The sequence below is a fragment of the Anopheles arabiensis genome, chromosome X (genome assembly GCF_016920715.1).
Source record: "Anopheles arabiensis isolate DONGOLA chromosome X, AaraD3, whole genome shotgun sequence".
Classification (NCBI taxonomy): domain Eukaryota; kingdom Metazoa; phylum Arthropoda; class Insecta; order Diptera; family Culicidae; genus Anopheles; species Anopheles arabiensis.
Window position 1 is genome coordinate 18,371,932 of NC_053519.1, and position 18,069 is coordinate 18,390,000.

Genomic DNA, 18,069 nt, shown 5'->3' on the forward strand with positions numbered 1-18,069 from the left:
TGCAGGTTATGTTTGTCTTGGGGGGAAGCACACACACCGGCATCCTGGCAAATCTATCTTCGGTACAACCAGAAATGTGAAATGTTGTTTGCCAAACAAGCGGGGCACCGCACCTGGAATGGCGGAAGCTACGCTTTGCAGACTGACGACGACTGCCAGGTGTCTCACCAATACTGTGAAGCTTTTACAGGTCGTGTGTGCGATGGGCGGCGGTGAAAGAGAGTATGCTGATTACAGTGACCACCATCACTACTACACGGGTATCCGCAGTCAGATACGTCTGTCGTATAGCGCCCCAGACAGTCAGACACTACGTTGGGCTTGGGCAAACAGGAGCACTGTTGGTCGAATAGAAGTCAATGACACACATACACACATTAATCGGCTTCTGTGCGCGATATACCACGTAATAGGGAGCGAAGGCGAAAGAGAAAGTCTGCATGTTAACGAGGGGGATTCGGCTAGAAATTCGTGCTCGATTGAAAAGGTGTCGGATTTGCGCGCCTAATCCAGGCAGCAGTCAAGACACTGCCCAAGACTTTGGGATTTTGCAATGATGCCGTTAGCGGCTAGCATCTGAAATGCAACGTACTAGCATGTAGAAGCGAAGTTTTTAAAATGTTCGGAGTACATCGAAATTGCAACAAACACAAAAAAAAAACAAAGAATGCAGATCCCACGTAATAGGAATATCCCACCTCCAATGCAAACATGACACGTGTGTGTTTGTATCCTTCGGGAAAAGAAAGGCCGCATCATCCGGACAATTGTTGAGGAGGCGAGGGGTGAGGGGGGGGGGAGGGGAGTACGGGGAGAGAAGGGAAGGGAGGTCAACAACAAAAATAACAACAAACAGCGACCTTTTGTGTCTGTTGCCAGCATTCAGCGCCACACGGAGGACCACAATGTACAACGGAGCGAAAATAATGCATAAAATATAAAGGACTCTCGTGTCGTCTCATTGTGTGTGTGTGTGTGTGTGTGTGTGTGTGTGTGTGTGTGTGTGTGTGTGTGTGTGTGTGTGTGTGTGTGTGTGTGTGTGTGTGTGTACATATCCCACAAACCCAATGTACTTGTGTGCCCCAAACTCGCGGTGTCGAAGACATTGCCTACCCCCTCCCCCCCCCCCGCCCTACTCTTTGGGATGTGCGCCTGTGTACTATGCAACTCCGCACAATGGAACTGGCAGTGTTGTAACATCCTCCCGCCGTCCCTGGAGTGTCCTTTCGTGCCAACGTGCACAATGAAAGTTTTGTTTGCCTTTTTCCCCCGCTGCTATCGCTACCGCCACTAGTGTCTAAATAAAAATGTCCAGAGAGCAAATAACGAACCCTGAAGATGCGGTGCTGGTTGGCGTTCGTTGTGCTTGTTTAATTTCTGAATTGGTAGTGCGACTTCAAACCACATAAAACGAAACAACAGCCAACAAAAAAAGGCTGCAACAATTTGAAAAGTGTGCAAATAATACTACCGTTCGAAACGCAACCTTCGCTTGATTCATTCAGCACGGACACGATTGTGTGACAGCCGGCCGCGTCCCAACCCTGAAGTGGGCAGGGGTTGCCACAGTTTTGCCTCAGTACTGGTGCTGCTGCTGCTGTTGCTGCTGTTGCTGCTGCTGCTCCCTTCCTTCCTAGCTGTGGCAAGACACTTCGGGCAAGACACCGAACAAGGACTAAGAGTTGAGAGCCCCGTAAAGTCCTGCCGAAACAGATTATTCCCGTTCGTGCTTCGGTACCCATTATGCCATAAATTCTGCGCGCACACTGCACACACAGACACGCTGGTGCGCCGCTTGGTCCACTTAGCGACACAACCCGGCACGGCACCCTTTTTTGGGGGGAAAAATCCGTTCCAAATGAACAGCGCACACACGACCCACCAGCACCGAGCGGGCGACGAGCTTGCTCGAGTACTTTAATCGGTCACCGCTCGAAAGGGTCCCGAAGGTGGGCAGGGGGCGAGGGTGCACAAACTCGGTGCGAGCTCTGGTCTCTGTGTGTCTCAACGACACAATGTCTCCTTCTCCCCTGCCCTGTCCCTGTTAGTGGGCTGAAGATGAATGAACTCTTGTGCCATGATGCATTCAGTGCATACAGTAATCGATGTGTCGGTGTGCGTGTGTGTGTTTGTGTGTTGCACTTACGGTAAAGAAATATCGACCGGGTCCGCTCTGCATTCAAAGCAGCCGCTGCCCGACGTTACCGACGACAGGCAGCAAACGAAACGAAAAAAAAAGAGAAAGAAAAAAAAAACTGAAAACATTCTTAAAACGTGCCGGTGGAGTGTGGCGCAGACTGTGTGCGAACTGTGCTTGCACACGATGTTTCTGCAAAGTAACGAACTGTGCGATTTTTGTGCTCCAGATAGGTATAATATCGGTTAACGGTGAGATGGTGTTTTCACCTCGCAAACGAGCAAGAGACAGGAGGGTTGAGGCTTTTCTGTTGAAGAAGCTTGAAGATGCTAAAACGCTTTTAAAACCGCCGCCGCCGCACTGAATACCTTTCCTCTCGTTTCGTTTCTCTGTTGCTTCTGCTTTCTTTTGTGTGTTGCTTGCACGCTTGCTACGCTCACCGTTGTGCCACTCGACCGAGTGTGGTGTTTTAGTCCCTGTGACTATCTATCGCAATGCACAGAGCGAGCGTAATGGCGGCTCGGGAGGGGGGTGGGCGCGCGATGTGCTTTATTTTTGCGTTAGTTGCACACCCCCTGCGAAGCCTGTAACGAAATACCGATGGGCAGCCCAGCCATGACAGCTGCAAAATGCACTGTCACTTTTGGCTTATATATTGCCGTGGAATGTTTCGCCTACCCAGCAACACATCTTTCCTGCGAGTGAGGGAAGGGTGGGTGAGGGGTGATGGTGTGTGTGTGTGTGTGTGTGTGTGTGTGGCTTTGGGACGCAGCAAAAGTGTGCTCTCGCAGCCATCCCGTGTTTCGGGTTCCCGTGAGCTGTGGCGGGCACATACATATTTTGTTTCGCTTTGTTTGGTTTTCGCTGTTGGGACGCTCCGGCAGGGGCGCTCCCCACAAAGGATGATCTTTCACGTCACACCAGAGAGTGTGCGGTTTCGATAGTCTCCGAAAGATGCTGGCTACAAAACCAAAAAAAAAAAAAACCGAAACAAAGCTAGAAGAACCTCTCCAAAAGCGACTCCCAGCTGCAGGGTAGCTTAGGCAGAAACGATATAATCTGACGATGACATGGTTCCCGCGTACCCGTACCGCATCGCTGCTTAGGCAAATGAATGTGTTTCGTGCTCGCTTCGATCGTTCCACGTGTGCTGGTTTGCCTATGTGGGTGCGAGCGTGTCTCACATCTGCTTCCCACGGCTGGACAATGTCACACCCCGATTGCATCATCAGCCGGGGTCCGTTTTTGCGAAGCGGCGTGAGTGGCTTCTGGCACGAGTGCGAACCACACCGAAAGATGTGGCGCCGTTCAAGATTAGCGGGAAGATTCTACCGCTCCGATGTGTAGCCATTGCCGACAGCAGTCGTGCAATGTGCAAAGATTGAACAAGCTGGCGTGAAGCATTATCGGTGCCGCTGGTAACTAATTGTTGCTGATCGCCTGTGGGGCTTTCTTGGTGGCAAAAACCATCAAAAACCTCCTGAAGCGGGAAGTTACGTTACCTCTTACTGTGTGTGTGTGTATGTGTGTGATTGTATTCTCTCTCATTATCATTGCTTCTTTATACCTTTCGGCCACTTCAGCTCGAAATTGGCATCGTGGTTGTCGTCTGCTAGAGGGAAGGGAGAACAAAAAAACAAATGCAACACATAAACTAGCCGTCAACTGCAGGCAGGATGGGATTTTTGTTTCGTGTGTGCGTGTGCGACCAGAAGCTGCGTTTGCACAGGATGGTTCGGTAGGATTACATTTTGCTAACGCACACACATAGACACAGATACATATGCAAGAAACTACCGAGCAAAATGTCATAAAACCTGTGAAGAGCGCTCGAAGCGAGCTTTCCACTTCGAAGCTCTGCTCTGGCGGGCTGCGGTAGGCAGGTTTGCTGTGTCTTGTTGCTGCTGGCAGCCACTGCCGCCCGACACCGTGCGCAACTATGTTTAATTAAATTTCCTGTAAAATGTACAGTTTGTGCTCTTATGGCAGGAAGTTATGCTTGTTTCTCTTTCTTTTTCTGCCTTAATTCTTGCTCTCTTAATGATGCAGGCGATCATCTAGCATGCGGACACACCCCCACACTGTATCGTTTGGGTGTGAAGGAAAATTTTGAACTTTCTTAACGAAAACAATTCAACAACACCACGAACCGCCCAACAAACGTGCAGTGTAAACTCGCTTTTTTTTCTCCGTAAGCTCGGTGGCATATTAAAAAAGCATCTCCAACAACCACAGTATGTACCTTAAACAAATGATAAATTTTTGGTAGAATAAGTTAAGGCATTAAATGGTACAGAAATCGGTCGACGCCGATCACAGTGTTTTTGTGTGTGTGTGTGTGTGTGTGTGTGTGTGTGTGTGTGTGTGTGTGTGCGAGAGAGAGTTCTTCATTACGTTTCTCCGGTCACTGTCCCTGGCAGTCGGATTTCGAAACCTTTTCCGGCTCGTTTAAGGAGCAAAGCAGGAAAGGAACGAAAAAAAAAAATGCTGATTCTTTTAGAAAACACACACTCAGATACACACAAACACACATATATAGACACATACCAAATCCCTGGCCAAGTCTTCGGCCATAATGTTTAACTCCGCTTGCCAACGAGACAGCGATTGTCGTCCACGCCGTCTTCAGTGTGCTGTTCTGTTTGGCTTTGTCTCTCCTTCTCTGCCTGTTGTAAGTGTATGTGTGTATCTATCTATACGTGTGTGTGTGTGTGTGATGGAAATGACGACGAGAAGGACGAAATCTAATTAAAACCAACAGATACACTTGTCTTTTTTTTTAATTTTCCTTCCCTTTCTCGTCTCTTGGTTGCACTACTATGCAGACTTTCGCAGCGAGCCCTTCCCGACAGTGAGATTAATTTTTGGCCCTGGTGGAATATTGTGGATTTTATTTCCTCTCCCGAAAGGAAACAAACCCTACTCTCCCTCCCACCTACCTTTCTCGAGGTAGTACTACCCGCGAGGAGGGAAAGGACCGTTTCCGTGTTTATTTGAATTTTGGCGGCACGCTCGTTAACGGGGGATGGAGGGGGGCTATTCGTGCTTAGCGCGTTAGAGGCACTAACAGTTCGCCGATGTGATTCGCCCGAGACAAGCGAATTTTCGGCCGGACGTGGCAGACATCGATTTTTTTTGTTGTTTCGCCCCCAAGTAGAAGTGTCCCGCAGCGTTATCGTGAAGCACTCGAGAAATCGACGTGACATCCGATTAGCATCGTTCGCTCTTCCGCACACAGCAGTGCGCTCGCTGATAATTAGGGTGTCGAGATAAATTAGATTCTTCGCCCAGGGCCAGCAGGGCCGCGTTTCTTTGCCTTCAAACCGCATTAAACTCTATGTGCGTGTATATATGTATGTTTTTGTATGTGAGTGTGTGTGTCAGCCGTGTCTGGCTTCAAAAGTTGAAACTCCCAAGCTCAGCTTTTTCGGAAGGTCGAGAAGAGTCGATTAAAAATGGATGATTATTTAATCCGGTTCGAAGGGCCAAATTGTTCTAGCGAGCCCGAACAAATGTCACAAAAGGCATTCTGGTCTGGAAGGGGGAGGAGATTTCCGGGGACCACGTGGCACAGCCTAGGTATGTCAAGGTTTCATACCGTAGAAGCGTTTCCTTATTTTACCACGACCACCCTTTCACCTTACCCTTGCCCACACCGCAATTTTCTCGCTTTATTTGCCACTCTGAAGCAATGAGCATTTATTCGTTGTTCGCGCTGGCAAATTAATCAGCCACAAAACCCCCGGGGTAGTATGAATTTTGAATTGACACAAGCGAAACGGTCCCAATATTCCAGCACCCCCATCGAAAGCACTAGGGTTTGGCCAATGGTTTTGTCACCTTCGACCGACTCGGCTAACCATCTGAGACATAATTTCGCTTTGAATAATAAACGCGTGCACCACTTGGCTCGCCCGCAAAACCGGTATCTCTTCCGGTTTTAAGTGGTTTAGGGAGATAGAGAGAGAGAGAGAGAGAGAGAGAGAGAGAGAGAGAGAGGTAGGCAGGGTAGCGAAAGGTAGTGGGAGAGAACGAGGGAGCGGGTATTCTCCATTTCTGGATTCCGGGGGTCGATCCAAATCAGATTACCCGAAACAGGGCCGAGTATTTGTTAGCTGTTCAATAGACCGTCGGTTCGCCTATTACTTACGAACCATTCATTCCAGTTAATGGTGTAGAAACGTGACATTTCGTGTGACAGTGTTCGCTGCGGTTGTGCTGTGGAGCAGTTTTTATCTGCATTTCCGGTTTCCCTTTCCCTTTCCGGCTCGCCCGGGTAGCATTTTTCAATTATTGCAAATTGCCAACTTGATAGAATATTTAGTGAACCGAGGTCCAAAGGACCAAATAATGATTGTGTTAGAAATTTAGCGCACTTTAACGTTTAAAAAAAAAATCCCTTTTGTTAAAATGAGACAGTTTTTAAATGCCAGAAGATGAAGCATTTGACAGGATCACTCAATTCTTCTTCATAAATAGATTACAAACAGACCCAAACATCAGACTGTGAGCTCTTCTCCTTTGCGACACAAGAATAATCCAACAACCGATGATAAAGAACGGTGTAAGACATCCAGGCTGGCAGGCCTTATCGACATTCTCACGCTACTGATCCCTTCTTGTTTGCAATTGTACCCATAGGCCTCCCACCGATATCGCTATAATTCACTCCGCACTCAGCATCGATGCGAGGCGACAGGGCAGACGGCTAGCACAGAGCGGGCGGAGCAGATAATTCGCTTCGCAAATGAAATGCAATTGAATTTTCATAAATTACATCACATTATCGACGATTCTCTTGTCTGCTAGGCGGGCCTGCCTGCTGCTTGTAAGAACAGGAGCCATCCACTTGCCCGGGCAAACCTAACTATACCCATCCACCGAACTTCCTTTGCCATCAGTAACACACACACACACACACACACATAGACAGAGACACATGCCGGCACCCTAAAAAGAGCTGTGGACGGTTGGGACCCCACCTTCCAGGACGATTGTCGAGCCGGGTCGTGTCGATTGAAACCGATACCGGAGCATCAGCGGAGCCCGGCCCACAGCCGTGCCCGGAGTGTGTAAATAATTGTACGACTAATTAGCGTTAATAGCAGTGCCATTCGACAAATTTGACATTTGTCCCTTGGGTGCCATTAGGCGTGCGGTGGCGGCGACGGCAAGACACTCGAAATTCTAGCCGGAATGGACCAGAGTACCATTTCCGCGAAACATGCTGAAGGGAAGATTGCACGCCCGCAAAATGATTCGCCGTTACTTCCGAGGCTGTTCCAGCACCGACGCTCCATCCCGCGGGTCGATGGTTTATCGGAATGTTATTGGTTTTTGAATCCGTGCAATCAGGGCATGGGTGTTGTGCTGTCGAGTGGGGATTTTGAAATGAGGTGAAAAAATGGACAGTGAAAGCCGAACAAAAACCAAAAAAAAAAAATAATAAAGGCAGGAAGTTCGCAACCTCGCACCCCGGCATAAAAGTGCTTATTGCATTATTAAAACCTACGGATATACAAATCCCCACCGTAGCTATTAGTTTGGGAGCGTATGCGAACCGGCCACCACCAACCTATGCTTTCCCATGGTGAAGTGCAAGCGGGCAGAGGGGGTGGAAGTGGTAAACGCTTTGACCTGAATATTGATCCCTGGGACCCGGGTGCAATCCCGGAGTAAATGGGGATTTGTAAAATAACGATCGAACGAGTAATATGCCTCGGTTGGGGTTGTGTGCATGTTTTTCTCTTCCTTCTGTTGTTGTTGTTGATGTTGTTGTTGAACGGCTTCACCAGTCCGTTTAAATTATTTAACCGCAGCAGGATTTGTGCGCACCACATGTACACGACCGTGTAAAGCACTCTCCCTTCTTCCCCATGCACATGGCAATTTCGGTTTTTCTTTTCCCACCCGCTTTCTACCCTTCTTTTGGCAAACTGTCAAGGTTTGGGCACTATTTTACAGCCGTTTCCTTCGGAGCTGGCGGCGGTGTGGGGAATGGCCGGAGAAGGAGGCGCTTTCCGGAAAGCGCCAGCCCTTTATGGGTTTCTGCTCGCTCCCATTTGGTTCGCTTCGGAAGCGAGATAACGCGGCGGCCTCGGAAATTCGTTCCGTACAGGGGCAATCATTGATCCGCAATCCGGCACCTGCCGCTGACCTGGGTAGATAATCAACATGGGAAGCACGCGGGTAGGGTGAAGTCGATGTCTCGGGCCGCGATAAGAAAGAAAAAAAAATCGCAGAGCAGCAGGAAGCGAGGCACAACAAACCCTTTTGACATTCCCTTTTCGCTGCCCTTATACTCTCAAAACAGTCTAAATCACAATCCCGCATCGTTCTCTCTCTCTTCTTTCTCTCTTTTTTCTCTCTCTTTCTCTTTCTCTCTCTTAGAGCATTGTTGACCGTTTTCCTTCTTGCATTCTTCATTCCGTGTGGCAATGGCTACCACTGCCAAGAAGCTGGCTGGCTCCAAAGCTATTCGTATTCCTTCCTTATCCGGCGCTACAACCGCTTTGCGGTCTTGGTCTGCCTCAGGAGTGTCCGAAGTGTGTGTGTATGCAACTGCCTGTACAATCCGGGAGACCAGCGCACATTTTACGGCCGTTCGCATCTTGGCAGCTTCTCGCGACCTGGGCGAAACCGGATGTCAGGTTAGACTACCGTACCAGGCACCGCGTCTGGCGCCATTCGTGCGCCACGCTGCAGCTACCTGGGGCCCTCGAGAACCCCCGAGATGGGCTGAGAAGATTAGTCCGTGGCGATTAATAAAGACGAGCGAGCCGCAATCACGACCAGAACGTTCCGGCTGCAGATGATTTTGAGTGTGTGTGTGTGTGTTTTGTTTTGTGGCTATGCATGTGTGTGCGCAATAAGATAACACTTGGAAAGGCTGAACTGTGTGTGGCATGTGTTACTCATTGGCGGCGCTCGGGAAGGAAGCAGAGCGCATAAAGGCACGCAACACGTTTTGCATAAATTGATGAATACGTGTATGATGTTTGTTTCTTCAATAAGTAAGGTATTCAGATATCGAGAAACGGGCGAGGGACACCATCGCCTTTGATACGACAGTAATTTGCATACTTTTAAATTCTCCACAAGCTGAAGATAACGCAGGCTAATGGTAGCAGGAGACAGCAGCATGCAATTATCCCATTTGTTATTTTTATAGTGTAGATGATTGGCTGAAATCAAAAGCATCGTTTTACATACAATCAAGCACCGAAGAAGATGCGATAATTACCGGAAATGTTATTATAGCATTAACATCATTGGATATAGCTGCATGATATTGCCATCAAAGTATGATACGTTTGTGTAACCACCAAACGTAATGCTGGCAGCTTACCTTTTTTTCTAGCAACATACAATCAGTGCTGCAAAATGTCATGAGCATCACGAGATACTCACCAACGAAAACAATGAACATATCCGTGGTAGCTTGATGCTCATTGCTGATACTCAATGAAAGTGACTCTGACTGACAAGCAGAGCTTAATGCCGGCGCAAGCATTATCATGATCATTTTTCTGGCTGTGAACAATGCTGCCAAATACCACTGTTTTAATCACTAACACTCATGACTGAAACGAAGCTCAAATCAGCTCACGTAAACAATTGAGATGATCAGAGGTGAGACTCAAATAGTTGGTGGTCGAATCACATGCTTGATGTCATTTTGTTTAGCACCCAATTCCTGGTCACTCACTTGGTCACGACATTTTCTCCCTATGACAATCACGACATTCTTGGAATATACTTGGTGTGTGGTCCCAAGTATCAAAATGAGCATGTTTTCTCGCTCTGTCTGGTTTGATGATGTGTCGGATCAAACAGAGCACGTAACCATGCTAATTTTGTTTCTTGAAACGTCTCGCACGCATCGCAAATATCGCATGACTATCGCTATGATCACCAAATGAAAATGTCACGTCCAAGTGATTAACCAAGAGTTGGTCGCACACGGTGTCACCAAGCATGCATTGGTCACACCAATCGTTTTGAGTATCACCTCTGATCATCACAGTAGAGCTCGTGACGTTGATATAGATTTTGTTGCGGCCGGAATATATCATGACTATAGCTGGCATCGCGAAAGAATTGGTTTAAAATTAACAGTCGTTAAATATTAACCAGAGTCGTTTAAAATTGCTAGAATTTGACATCGCGAACGCATTTAGTTCATTTGTTAATTTTAACGACTGGTCCTATGCCGCCGTTAAACAAACGACTTTCAAGAGCGTATGCGATACAAATTAACAGTCGTTTAATTATATTGCTCGAATTTTTTACCCGTGTTTGCCTATATGCGATATCGAGCAGTCGTTAACTGTTTTGACGGTAGTTTATTTTAACAGGAATGAACAATAAATGAACTCGGTTATACCAAAATGAACTTTAAACGACTGTTAAAATGTGTTCATTTATTCGCGATGCCAGCTTATGTTAGTAACATTTTTCAGAACTGATCGAAGTAAAAAAAAGTCATGACATAGTGACTGCGCAAACTTTGTCGCAAAAATATCACAAAGCATGCATTGGTAACACCAATCGGTCACACCCACCTCTGATTATCACAAATGACTACTTGACGCTGACTTGGATTTTGTTTCAGTCCAATTTTTTCATGACATTGACAGTGACATTTTGCAGCACTGCATGCAATTCCCTTCACCGACGGAATGCTGTGGGTTTCCAAAATGGCAAAGCGTTTCCTTTGCGATAACTAAAATAAATGCCAACTTTTGCCACACACAGTAGAGGCCTTAAGCATTCATCGAGCGGTCAATTATACACTTACAGAACTTTTCATTCGAACCAATATAACACCTCCTCCCCCTCCTACACTCACTCCGCATGCTCAACCGTATGTATGCAGTTCGCCAAACGGTTGCGTCTGCATTTATGCAACACGTATTTCAAATTCGATCATTTTATGAATTTCTCAAACCGAGCGCCCGCGCATACTCCGCCGCATACTGTCCGTTTGCAAAACAATGGCAACGTTTCGCGAACAATCAACACATAGGGATAGGATATTCATTTTGGACACCGTTTCAATACAAAGGTGGTGAAATATTCAAGCGCACCCGATTCGAATCGCACGCGAAACGGGTGAGCAAATAGTGTGCATTTCCAGTTACCCCACCGTGCTCGCTACACGTGCTCTGCCGTCTCGTTCTCTGTTTAATTTCAAACAATAGTGCGCCTTGCTAGCCATTGTGCTCTCCCTGCATGACACGCTCCCGGGTTCACGTCTTGCGTGTGCCGTATGACGTCTTGTGTAACTCGCTCAATGTCGGATGGTGTGGGCTGCGCCACCGATCTCCGGTAATGAGATGCTCGAGCGATGTGAAAATCGGGAAAGCTATCTGAATGATTCACAATATTAATCACGAAGCCGTTTCGTGCAGCCGCGGCACCGGCATGAAGAATTCAACCAGGGCAGCCTCGGCGGTATGCGAGTAGTCGACACGGCATATTACGCTTGCCTAGCAATGCGCACTGTACCATCCGGCAGCTGCTTCCGTTCGCCGTTTCGTAGTGAACAGTGGGAACCGACCGGCGGTAAGGAGGGGCGAACAACACATCGAAACAGTCGATGGCATTCTTTTTACACTCATTTTGATTTGCCCTACCCCTCACCATTTATACACACACTCTCAAACTCACACACACACACACACATACCGAGTAAGTCGAATGCTGTGCAGGCAACGGACAAAGTCAAACCATTTTTCCTGCCTGTCGACTGCGCCTTTGATCATGTCTCGGAGTGCATGTGTGTGAGTGTGTGTGTGTGTGTTATTGCGGATAGAAGAGCCGGGAAAATGTTACCACTACTAATGGAGATAAAGGACAGCATCCTCATACACACTGACACACACACAAGGCCTGATTGAAGATGACGTGATGACCAAACTAGGGCAGGCAAGCTCGGGTGCACAGCTGGGCATCTGTGGGGTGGTGGCCGCTTATCGCAACATCAAGGGCGGCCACATCAACGCTGATAAGCCTGACGCTGGGCAGGCCCGAACCACTGCGACAGAAGGATCTCAGTTCGCATAGCCGCAGCGCCACTTACCCCCCTCCCCCCATTCAGCGATCAGGCCAGGCCAACTAAATATTTCTCGGGGCACACTCGTGGCGCATCCCGGTCGGGCGTTCGGGGTTGCCTTTTTTCTTTCTTTATCGCGGCCAAAGTTTAACAATCAAACCCGGCTGGTGCCATCACCACCACCACCACCACCAAATGCGAGTGACAATCGTGCGAGCCAAAAAGGGCTATAGCTAGGTTGGCCATTAATTTATTTCCATCCTGCCCGCGCACTGCTGCCGATGGAGCAGCAAACCGTGGACCCCTTGGTGTAACCTATTTTGGTTTGTTTTCTGTTCTTGTCACTCTCTACTTCTATTATCGCCCGTCCGTAGTGTGTTGGATGGTGGTCTGCGGAACGGACGCATGATTCGGTTTGACAGAACCGAACTTTCTCCCGTCCCGAAAACGAATTTCGAAAGGGGAAAAGCGTCGGCACAGAAAAAAAAGGGTGGAAATGGCCACTGGAATGCGTTCGTAAAAATGATAGCTCACTGAAATTTAGCGACGGGAGTTGGGGCACATTTTCCCGCATCGAGAGCCATTCTCCCAACGAGGATCTCCTCCGCTACTCCTAGACCTTCTCTTCCACGGGCATTCCAACATGTGAGTGAAGCACAGGCACCGAAAAATCCGAGCGTCCGTGTTATGTTCTTCCTTCCACCCCAAAGCGACTGAAAGTATGCAATTCTTCGGTTCGTTATGCGTGTTAATATTGTTGCAACTATTATTCGTAACGTCTTACTCTTCTAGTCCACAAAGTATCAAATTAGCCATATTTACCACCGGGCACCATTTTCGCCGATTTCAGCCGATGGGTTGAGAAAAGGCCTCTTCATAGATAAATAAAGAGAGCGATAGAGAGAAGGAGAATGTGAAACAGAGAGAGAGAGAGAGAGCGAGAGAGAGGGAGAGAGAGCGAGAGAGAGAGAGAACTCGATAAGGATGCAAAACGGTAAAGTAAGCATACACATACATAAAGCTGGCATTAAAAAAGGCACACTGGGAATGATTGCAAGACTTTCCACACTCGACCCTAACCCCTCCCCCCCCCCCCCCCCCCCGGTACGCCAGGCGGCCCTTACAGCAAGAGTGTAGCATACCATCGTCAGCCTCCTTTTTCGCCATCAATCGAAACGAATGCATTCCGTGGCGCATGGCACCCATCGCGCAATCGGTGGGATAGCGTGGCCTGGGAAGGGAACGCCGGCGTGGCTAGGCTGATGCAGCGAACCGGAGATGAAAATAACGTAACGTACACAAACACACACACACACACACACACACACACACACACACACACACACACACACACACACACACACAAATGTGACATATTCTTCCCAAGGCTGGCTCAACTCTTTCTGAGCCGGCAAAGCCCCATAATCAGGCTCGATTGCGAGAGCTAACTAACTATCGGGTGGTTGCGGAGGGGCTGGTACTGAGAACTGGTTCCACGAACAAGCACATCATCAGCATAATGTAATCAGAACCGTAATCCCCTTCAGTGCAGAATGCTCCGCACGGTACCGCGTGATCTGTAAAATGCGCCGGGATGCGCTGCCGCTGCCGCTCGCTATCACAACACACGGCGCTAGGGCTCGTCGCGTTAGTTTCGCTGCTTTTTTCTGTTTGGATTTTTTTGCAGTTTCGTTGCTTTGTTTTTTTTTCGTCTCATTTTGTTACTACTTTATTTTCATTCTCTTTATCTCTCTCTCTCTCTCTCTCTCTCTCTTTGATTTTACTATAATTTGCTTTGGGGAGGCTCGCTGCTTTGTAGTTCGCAGAAGCGCCTCCGCCAAATCCAGTTCATCAGTTTAGCGTCGTATGCCACAGCGTTGTTGCCAATTTCGCTCGGCTCAATCGTGCTCCGACCGTCACTCACTCGAGCGACTAATTAATGCTCGTTTTTCCTGGGCTAAGGCTGTTCTTTTCGTGTTGGTTGTTGTTGCTCGGAGCGCCCGAGAGAGTTGTATTTATCGTTTCGGGGACCGTAGGGCGAGCATGAGGAATGAAATAAATTGTAGCTTTATCTAGACCGAAACCGAGACCTGCAGGTTTCGCTTGCCGCGGGCTTGCTGAGGGATGAAACACATTTCCCAAGCAGCCGCCAAGACTCTGGCCAGCCTGAAACGCTAATTCTTGCCACGATCGTCTGAGCGAAACGGTGCGAGCTAACAAGTTAAGCGTTTTGGTTTTTAGTACATTAGCTCAGTGCATTTGGTGTTGGATGGATCGAGCACTCAATCACGTTAAGTAGCGTTTATTTTAAAGTCTGTTGTTTTGTCCTTTGTCCGTTACAATTCTATTAAACAGCGTTAGACAGCAGAATCATGAACACTGTACAAATCTCTAGAAATGTTTTTTTATGGTCAATGTACTAGCGATTACACTGATTTTGTTCTGGTCTAGCCTTTAGCCAGGCGACGGGAGCCTTTCTATTGTATTTTATGCTTAAGTCGTCGTCTAATCGTCTTAATGTGCTTGACCGGGGATTTAATTAATCTTACTTAGGTATGTATTATCGTTCCAGTTTTAACACATCACACTCTTTCCAAATAATTTACTGTAAATCAGATTGTAATTTGTAAACATTGCGAGTAAGGATTCAAAGTATATTTAACTGAACAAGTACCATTAAGACTGCGAACTGACATCTCCTAACGAGCAAAACGTAAGTCTTTAACAAAAGTATGTTGTGCATGGGCAGACACTCTTGAACACACTAGACTATCTACACCGCCACCCAAAACAGTTTGTTTGCGGCTGTGAAGTTCGATTCTCACAAATACTGTGCATATCTCGACTGTCAGACGCGTTCACTAGCTCCTGAAACAACTAAAGAGTCGCATTTACACGTTGCGCGAATCGTAGCGGCCAAGGTCGCTGCACTCCTATGTGTGTGTTTGTCATGAAATTATATGTACAATTTGTTGGTTCTCGATATTAAATATCTTTTAGATTAATATTTTTTGTTATTGACTGCATATAATTTTTTTGCGTTAAATTTTTCCACGTGGCTGCATATTCCTATAGCGTCATCCATCAATTACGTAACACAAAAAATGCAAAAGTGTCCCCACCTTCCACCATAGTGTAACAAACTGTACAATAGTGTGACGTTGGAAGACTTCCCTCCCCTCAAACATTATGAATATCTGTGTCCCATCCCATTCCAATAGTGTTTTTTTTATTGAACAAAATAAAATTTTTAATATTTTTTTTAAATTGATTGTGCTATGTTCATAATTTTTGGATAGAAAACTGGTAAAATTATAATATTTTTATATAACGAAAAAGCTGTCCCATACAGCAATCAAGTTCGAAAATACAGGGTTTACCAGCATAATAAACAACTGTCCACTTGTTTATAACAATAGTCGTTTTGAATAGACACCGCTGTCTACCACTTGCTCACACGTCAGATGGTGTAAGCTACTCTGTCCAATTCAATAACACAATTTTCGCCTTCGAGAAGCAACTGTCAGATCCGGCATTGTTTATTTTGTTTTGACAAATTTTGCAAAAACAAAACATTTTCAAACACGTTTCTTTTATTCAAGAAATATGCAGTATAAACCATACATTTCAATAAATCAAAACATTAATTTTATTAATTATACAACAACCACAAGAAACCGTGCCGAATCCGACCGTTGTGCAATCGAAGGCGAAAATTGTGTTATTGAATTGGACAGAGTAGCTTACACCATCTGACGTGTGAGCAAGTGGTAGACAGCGGTGTCTATTCAAAACGACTATTGTTATAAACAAGTGGACAGTTGTTTATTGGACTGGTAAACCCTGTATTGTGTTAATCCAATACTCAGCGCTGTTTGCAACGTTCTTGCATCATCATCAACAGAAGTGGATTTCATTTTCCTAGTTCTTCATAAATATATCCATGTGTCCAGAAATGTTTCTTTAGCTTTGGATTTTGTATCGTCATCAAATTGATTATTGTGTTTCACATATCATGTGATGCTTATTATGTCACGCATGTCTTACAAGTTACCAACAAAATCGGTACTATTTCGGCAAAGTTTCGGGTGTATTTTCGATGTATCCATAACCAGTGCAAAATGTCACTGTCAATGTCATAAAAAAATCTGAATGAAACAAAATTCATGTCAGCGTCACGTATTCAATTGTGATAATCATAGGTGATGCTCAAACGTTCGGTGTGTCTAATATATGCTTGAGGATATTTTAGCGATCGACGCTCGGTCAGTCACTTGTCATGACTTGTTTTTTTCTGTGATCAGTTCTGCAAAATGTCACTAACCTAGTTATGACAAATTCCGATTGAAGCAAAATAATGTCAGGATTACGACCTCTACTGTGATGATCAGAGGTGAGACTTTAACAGTTGTTGCGACCATCACATGTGATGCGTGCGAGTGCTCCCAAGCATGCTTGTTTTTTTACTTGGGACTACACGCGAAGTATATTCCAAGAATGTCGTCAGAAGTATATTCCAAAAAACATCGATAGAAAATGTCGTGACCAAGTGAGTGACTAAGAGTTGGGTGCTAAATAAAATATCACCAAGCGTTTGATTGATCCACCAACTGTTTGAGTCTCACCTCTGATCATCTCAGTTGTGTACGTGAGCTGATTTGAGCTTCGTTTCAATCATGAGTGTCGGTGACTGAAACAGTGGCGGCACTGTCATGATTATAAAAAAAAGATTATGCTTGCGCCGTCATTAAGCTCTGCTTGTCAGTCAGTGTAACGTGTCTGATTCAAGCACCCGCACGTCGCGTTCGGCATGTCATGACGCCCGTTCATTGAGTATCAGCAATGAACATCAAGTTACCATGGATATGTGCATTGTTTTCGTTGGTTAATAACACATGTTAAGTGTTAATAACACGTGATTCTCATGACATAATGCAGCACTGTCGATAATTTTACGGCCAACGATCAACTCTGACGAAAAAAGAGCTAGCTCCATCTCCAGTTTGTTTAAAACGAATTGGATTTGATAGGAATTGAATTGCTATTGCTTGCCTTTACATTCGAATACGTGCCATTGCGGTCTTTGCAGTAACGGAATGCATCGTAACTGTGAAGATCCTTGGGTAAGTTTTTCCGTCCGTCCGTCCATCATTGGTAGCCAAATTCCGTCAAGGGTTCCTCGTATGAACCGGCTCCCTAACAATGACGGACTATCTCCTGCGTGGTACATACATACATGGTATATGACAAATGTAGCGAAATTCTTTTTAAGTCGGCTTAACCTCGAATATTGTATTCGAATAAGTTGTTAGTCAATAAGAAGTATTTTCATTTAATAATTATTTGTTATTACAAAGAATAAAATACAAAAATTACTTTGCGTTACATAACACCAATTTTGCTCTCTTCTCTCCCATGTAACAAATCTGAATATTTGACGACATCTCCTCCCCAATCAACAATCAATAACACCTATGACAGAGTGTCCACGCCTAGAGCGTGACACAATCGTTACCTATACCAGTGTTAGTAATAGGATTAGGATGAGATAGGTTAGTGTAAGAATAATTGTAAAATAAAGTTTAGTCAAAGTCCTCAAGCCATCTCTACAACATAAAATTTCTTTGAATTATTGAATACAGAGCATCTATCGAACAAAATTTTGCTCGATTGCTGACAGAGCGCTGCCCAAAGCTTCAATCAACCAGCTATGAGCAAACGCAATAACTGAAACATGCATGAACTGCAGCGTTTACTTACCAGGCAACATGGCGGCAATTCCTAGTATGAGTGGTAGTAGCTGCCGCACTGACAGCAGTACTACAGCAGTGGCCGTGTGGGTGCCAGCACAGCCGGCGGCGCTACTGCTGCACCG

The 18,069-nt window shown here is 46.2% G+C and overlaps 1 protein-coding gene across 2 annotated transcripts in view; it reads right to left on the reverse strand.

Moving 5' to 3' along the window:
* Positions 1-18,069, reverse strand: part of LOC120905769 (neuronal acetylcholine receptor subunit alpha-7-like) — a 90,479-nt gene that overhangs the window by 66,071 nt on the left and 6,339 nt on the right. For both annotated transcript variants that reach the window (XM_040316873.1, XM_040316874.1), the window contains one exon: positions 17,955-18,069. This exon is cut by the window's right edge and continues 507 nt beyond it. In XM_040316873.1, the coding sequence (XP_040172807.1) occupies positions 17,955-18,069 (115 nt within the window). The remainder of the gene's footprint in view (positions 1-17,954) is intronic.